At 44.4% G+C, this 7,126-nt stretch overlaps 1 protein-coding gene across 4 annotated transcripts in view; it reads right to left on the bottom strand.

The window, feature by feature from the left end:
- Nucleotides 1-2,782, bottom strand: part of LSM14A (LSM14A mRNA processing body assembly factor) — a 55,538-nt gene extending 52,756 nt beyond the window's left edge. For 2 of the 4 annotated variants that reach the window (XM_060085169.1, XM_060085168.1), the window contains exon 1: nt 2,455-2,782. In XM_060085169.1, the coding sequence (XP_059941152.1) occupies nt 2,455-2,575 (121 nt within the window). In that variant the 5' untranslated portion in view covers nt 2,576-2,782. The remainder of the gene's footprint in view (nt 1-2,454) is intronic. The other 2 variants (XM_060085171.1, XM_060085170.1) reach the window with 1 other exon arrangement.
- Between the last annotated feature and the right edge of the window lie 4,344 nt (nt 2,783-7,126).

Raw genomic sequence — 7,126 nt, forward strand, 5'->3', positions numbered from 1 at the left:
ATGAATGTCAGAATAACATTTATATCTAGGTTAAGAGGGTAGTAGTTGATGGGAAGATGGGGTGGAAGGCTTGTAGGATGTCGGCAATGCCTGTCTTACCCTGGATGGTAGTTACAAGGATCTTTGTTTAAAAATATTTCATTTTATCTACTTATCTTTTCAACATGTGTGGTTATATTTCACGATAAGAAAAAAAAAAAAAAACAGCTCCCTAGAGGGGAAAAAAAATTAACATCCTAAAAAGAATTCTAAGAATGTTAAAGAGATTAACTCACTCCATAGTTTAAAAAGAGTTAACAAGGATCTCTAAATCCAAATACACACTGTATTCTAAACATACAGTATTCTAAAATCCATGAATAAACTTTTGGCTTCAATCTGTTATACTGCCAACCTTCATCCAAATTTTGAAAAAGGTGGCATTTCAGATATCAAATTACTCAACAAGTCATGTAAATTCTAAAATTTTAAGACCAAACACCCCACTTCTAATTTTGAAATTTGAAATAAGTGCCCGGTTGTTGACTGGATAGTTATAAAGTAGTTTTAGATTAGATACTGCTAGGTAGAATAATATCAAGATTTGATAACTCCAATTTTTTGCAAACACAAATTCCCAAACCTCTGTTACACATTAAATAACTCATATTTCTTAAGAAAAAAGAATATATTATGTATGTGGGGTTAAAGATCAAAGCCATAAGTAGAGACATAAATTCAATGATTAAAAAAAATCTTTTCATTGCTGTACTTATATAACATATTTATCAAGTCATGATAAAAAGGACAAATTATGTTTTGCATATGATTTTAACTATTACAGACTAACAAAATGTTCACTGACCCTAGAAGCTGTTGAAAGGATAATTTGTAAAAATGTGGATCGTTATTAAAATACACTTTTTAGGTTCTTGCATAAAAGAGTGTACAGATTTTTTTAAAAGACTGAAATGAACACATTAGAAATCTTTACAATGTACAGATTTTTTTCTTTGTGAGGAGTGAAGGAACTGGCAAGACACCTTAAAATTCAGATTAGGTAAAACAATGCCTTTTTTAAAAGCTATTAAACCACTTTAAAGAGAAATACTGTTTTCAGCTTGTATGTGGCTCCCACCAAGAACTTTAGAGGACCTTTTTCACAATTTCACAAAGTCATAAAAATTAAAACATTATACAGCTAAATATGCACGCGGGGGGGGGGTCGGTGGGAGGGGAGAGGAAAGAAAATTAAGATAAAATAATTTAAGGCTTCCTACCCAGATATAAGATTTGTCCCAACACGAGTGCTATTAAAAAGGATGTACCAGAGAATCCAAAAAAATGTCATTAAATACTTGCGTGATACCGCGAAATGACTCTCCTGGGTCAAAGATTAATCTTTAAAAAAAAATAGATTTAGAAAATTTGTTTCCTGTCGCCGGACCTCTCTCCTTATCGTGCTATTCATTCTGTAACTCTACCATGTGCTGCGAAAATTATCAATACCTTAGTTATCTTGCTTCCCTCTCCTAAGTGTTCCAAAAACTTGTGAGGTTTCTTTTAAGATCAGGAGCTAAAGTTTATTTTCTTCCTGGTTTCCTGGCGGAGCTAAAGCCCAGACGTGTAAACGGAAACAAAACCCACAAGACTGTGGCGATGCTAAATATTTGGGGGAGAACACCTTCCTCCCCGACCCCAGAACTCTGTCCCAGGGAGCCTCCACGGGGGTCGGTCAGCGCCCACTGACCACTCAGATATGCCTTGTGAACAAGGGTCCTGGAAAAAGCTTGAACATTTCTTCCCCCCGGGCTTCCAGAAACAAGGCCGAAACGAGAGCAGCAAACATTTTAAAAGAGATGGTTGCACAACAGGTTTGGAGAAGGATTCCGTCTAACAGGTAAATACCACACAGGAGACAAGTGGGATGTGATCTGCTCCATGGTACCAATGGCATTTCGAGACCGTCTGCGTCGCAGAGGAAATCCAAAGTTTGGGCACATCACTTACAGTTCACCTGAGGGATATGCAGCGAATTGAAATTAAGAACGCGAGAAAATGGGTGCCGGAGAATCAACAAATCAGCACTTTAAGACTAGGCGGAAAAATTCTTTGAATACTCAGGCTTTGTTTGATGCTAAAACGACATAACCACCGAATTTCGGAGTTGGAAGACGCGTATCTCCTTGTTCTTCGGCCCGTTCCCGGACTTCAGGACCGCCGTGCCCGCCCCGCTCCCGGTCCTTAGTCCCCGGATTGAAGGCGCGGACCTTGGGGCAGAAGCCTGGGAGCCCGGGGAAGGCCGCGGCCGGGCCCAGCCCGCGACGCCTGAGCCCGGAGGGAGGGAAGGGGGCGGCCCCGCTCAGGAGGACGGCGGAGGGAGTAGGGAGGGAGCGAGGAGGTCGCGGGCCGAGAGCCGGGCGCAACCCCGAGCGCCCGGCCCGGCTCCACACCGAGAGGCCCACCCCGGCGTACCTTTGGCGAGAGCTACGGTAGAGTTCTCGGTGTCGATAGTGTAGAGGATGCCCTCGTAGCGGATCTCCGCCTTGGAGATAAGGCTGATCTTGCTGCCGATGTAAGGGGTGCCCCCGCTCATGGCGCCGGCGCCGCCGCCGCTCCCGGCCGCTCGCAGAGAGGCGGATCCCGCGCCGCTGTGGCCGCTCCGCACGCCCGCTTGCTCCGTAGGCGCCTACAGCAGCCGCCTCAGACCCAACATGGCGGCAGCGCCGGCTCCGCTACCCTCCCCCAGCCTCCCGCCCTCAAGCCGCGGCGCAGCGGCTGCGGCGGCGGCGGCTGCGGCGGCGGCAGCACCAGCGGCGGCGGCGCGAGGCATGCTGGGCCGGGGAGGCCGTGCTCTCGCGAGACTCGGCCGGCTGTGGGCAGCTCCGGATTTCTTGGCAGCTTCAGTAATTCTAGCTTTGCCGCTTGGTTTTGTCGGTACGGTTCCCGCGCGGCCTGAGAGGAGATTCACGGAGAGGCCAAGTTCCTCGAGACGCCAGGACACTGTGGGCTGGAGTGGCGGTGCGCGCGACCCTCTTGACCTCAGCTGCGGCCTCCGCCATTTCCAGACCCATTGTATCTTGTCCTGAGTCCGGTGTCATTGCAAAAGTGGATCCCTCTACCTGGAAAGTTTCCAACCCGCCTCCAGTCTCCTGGTGAGCCCCTTTAAGACCCAGGCACTTCGTCTTTGAGGCAGCTGCGCCCCTCATGGAACCCTCATGGCCCCATTACAGCATGTTACCCAGCGAGTCTCCCCTCTTCTCCACTTCGCTGCTCCTGGAGGTGGGATTCTGTCCAGCACTTTCAGATTGCCTTATCCAGGCTCATTGCTTTCAATGCCATTGCACACAGACCAATCCCAAGTGTTTGTCTGAAGTTTTGTTCAGTTCTGTGAACTCTGGATTCATATAAGCCATAGCCTTGTTAACTAAAAAAAAAAAAAAAAAAAAAAAAAGCATAACCTAAGGGTTGAGAATTGTGTTTAATTTCGGGATTTTGCTGAGGATTTAAGCCTGGAGATAGCCTCTGAGATAGCTCTGAGGGCCTACTGGGAAGAGGTAAGGGAGGAGCCAGGATATATAGGAGTTTTTGAGAAAACGAAAACAAAAGATCAACCCAGGTAGCCTAACATCAAAAGATTACTCTTAACTGAAGATAAACCAGGCATCTCAGGTTAATGAATTTACCACTTCTCTATGTACGGGAAGATGTAAGAGAGTGGGCTCATTGAAATCATCCTTTTGATATGCACCTTAACTATCTAGGGTTAGTAAACTGTTTTTCTCCGTCCTGAAGCTCCTCAGGGTGCACAGTTGGGGGTGGCTACTGTGACTGACGGCTTGATAGCTGTAAAATCCTTATGTTTACTTATATGGCAGGCGACGTCCACAGCCTCTTCAGCATCAGCATCTCCAGCTGAATGTCTAATCGGCAACTTTGTGTGTCCGAAGCCATAATCCCGATTTCCCCTGTAAACCCAACCTTTCCACTCAACTGTTCACGCCCACATCTGTCCTGACTGCAAAATCCTGTCCATTTCACATATAGAATATATCCTGAATCTGAGCACTTCTCACCATCTTCACCCCTACCCTACAATAAGCCACCCTTACTCTGGCCAGAATTATTGCAGTAGCCTCCTAAAAGTTCCTTCTACCTTTGCCCATGTCCCCAGTAGTTTATTCTCAACACAACAGCCAGAGGGATCTTGTTAAAAAATCTAAGTCAGATCATATCCTTCCTCTATTCAATACTCCTCTCCCCAGTGATCTCATATCACACAAAATGAAAGCCAGACTCCTTACTTTGGCCTATAAGGACGTACATGATTTAGTCCCTTGTTACCTCACTTCACCATTCTGTTCTAGCCACCCCTTTTTTACCCAGAACTTTCCCACTTTATTCAGCTCTCTACTCAAGTGTCACCTCTAGAGATGACTTTCCTTACTGTTTGGTTTAATACCATCTAGGACTTCCCTGGCGGTCCAGTGGTTAAGACTCTTCTTCCACTGCAGGGGGCACAGGTTTGATCCCTGGTTGTGGAACTAAGATCCTGCATGATCCCATATGCCACATGGTATGGCCAAAAAAAAAAAAAAAAGATAAAATAATACCACCATCATCACTTTACATACCCTTACTCTGCTTGCTTTTTCTTCATATCTCCCTCCAATATCTTTAATTATTTGTGTCTTTCTCCTTCACTAGAATGTAAACGTTTTGAGACAGGGATGTGACTTTGGTCACTGCTGTATGATCAGAACCTAGTACAGAGCCTGGAACAGGGGAGCTTTTCAGTAAATTGGATGAAGTTGGATAAAGGCAGAGCACAGGCAGGATGTCTGGTGAACTGAGTGAACGAATGGTGAGAAGTCTGGCAATAAAGAGAAGGAAGCAGGAGAGAAGACTAGAGGCTGTGTTGGGTCTGGTAGCTTCAAAGGAAGGCTATGAAATACCTGCTTCAGTACAAAGTCCCTGCCAGGGAGTTGAACTCTTATTTCTCTTCTTTCCTCCCCCTTCCAGGCCTGGAACCCAGCTTATCTTCTCATGCTTCCTGAGTGAGCTCATGCTGTTCCATATATAAGCTGATTCCCAAATGTACATCTTCATGCCAGATCTCCTGATTTCCAGGGTCGCACTAACTACATACTTACTAGATGCAGTTGCTTGGGTGTCCCTCAGGCACTTCCAATTCAACATGTTAAAAATTACCTGCATCTGCTCCCCTCCATCCCCAAAATAAACCTGCCCTTTATCCATGCTCCCTGTCCCTATCACTGGCCCCAGGACTCACTCAGGTGTCCAGTCTTGAAACCAGAGTCCTTATCTGGCTACACGCAGTCAATCACCAATCTTGGTGATTCTAGTTTATGTTTTTCAATTCATACCTTCCTGCACCCTAGGGCACCAGGAACTGTGCATAAATGCAGCTGATCAGTGTGGTAGTCCATAGTGTATTATGCATGTGAATCTCTAACTTAGGTGCTAGAAAAAGGTTGAGAAGGTGACAACTTTCACTACCATTGCTTCTGAAAACCGAAATCTCATGTTGCTCCCCTGCTTAAGACCATCAATGATTTCTGGTAGCCTACAGAAACAAACAAACAAACAAAACTACTTCTCGGGGCTTCCCTGGTGGCGCAGTGGTTGAGAGTCCGCCTGCGATGCAGGGGACACGAGTTCGTGCCCCGGTCCAGGAAGATCCCACATGCCGCGGAGCGGCTGGGCCCGTGAGCCGTGGCCGCTGAGCCTGCGCGTCCGGAGCCTGTGCTCCACAACGGGAGAGGCCACAACAGTGAGAGGCCTGCGTACCGCAAAAAAAAAAAAAAAAAAAAAAAAAACTACTTCTCCAGTGAATGTTTGCAGCAATAGAAACTCAAGAATTTCTACATTGGAGGGCTTAAGGAGAGGCAATCAAGTTGAAAGAGGAGATGAAAAGGATGGGAGGCTTGTCCAAAGCTATGTTTCTAGCTGGTACACTGTTTTTTTTTTTTTTTACATTTGTGTTTGCTTGGTGAGGCTGGGGAGTGGCTGATGGAGCATATGGGGGAAATAGACTCATGCCACTCACCGTCTTTTGGTGTGGCCACAGTTATTCATTGTAACTCCCAACATACTCTCTGCGTGCCTTAGGCTTTGGCCACACTGAATTCATTGCTTATCAGAACATATGTATCACTCTCCCACTTCTAACCATTCTTTCATCTCCTGTTTGATATGAAAGACTCTGTATTCCATCTCCTCTTGACAGGCAAGATTCAAAGTCACCCTCACAGTACAGATAAAAATTAGCTCAGAATAGATGAAAGACCTAAATGTAAGAGCTAAAATTATAAAGCTCTTAGAAGAAAACATTGGGGTAAATCTTCTTGACCTGGATTAGGCAGTAGTTTCTTGGCTATGCCACAAAAAGCTCAAACAACCAAAGAAAAAATAGTTAAATTAGATTTCATAAAAGTTAAAAACTCCTGTGCTTCAAAGGACATTATCAAGAAAGTGAAGAGACAACTCACAGAATGGGAGAGACTATTTGCAAATCATAGATCTGATAAGAGATTCAGAATATATAAAGAATATATTGATATAAAGAATTCTTACAACTAACAGAAATTAAAACATTAAATTAAAAAACACAAATTAAGTTGCCCAATTAAAAAATGTGTAAACCATAATGGAAAAGAATATAAAAAAGAGTGTATATGTATAGCTGAACCACTTTGCTGTACAGCAATTAACACTGTAAATCTGTTATACTTCAATAAAAAAATAAATTAAAAAAATGTGTGAGGGATTTGTATAGACTTTTCTCCAAAGAAGGTATACAAATGGCCAAAGAAGCACCGAAAAAGATGCTTAACATCATTAATCATTAGGGAAATGCAAATCAAAACCACAATGAGATGCCACTTCATACCTACTAGGATGGCTAGTAATGAAAAAGATGGTCAAGAACACGTGTTAGTAAGGCTGTGGAAAAATTGGAACCCTCGTACATGGCTGATGGGAATGTAAAATGTAAAATAGTGCAGGCTGTTTGGAAAATAGTTTGACAGTTCCTCAAAAAGTCAAACATAGAGTTACCATGTTACACACTGTTCCATTCCTAGGTGGTTAAGAATCTGCCTGCCAATTCAGGAGACACGGGTTC

Source organism: Mesoplodon densirostris, chromosome 19, assembly GCF_025265405.1.
Source record: "Mesoplodon densirostris isolate mMesDen1 chromosome 19, mMesDen1 primary haplotype, whole genome shotgun sequence".
NCBI classification, from domain to species: Eukaryota; Metazoa; Chordata; class Mammalia; order Artiodactyla; family Ziphiidae; genus Mesoplodon; species Mesoplodon densirostris.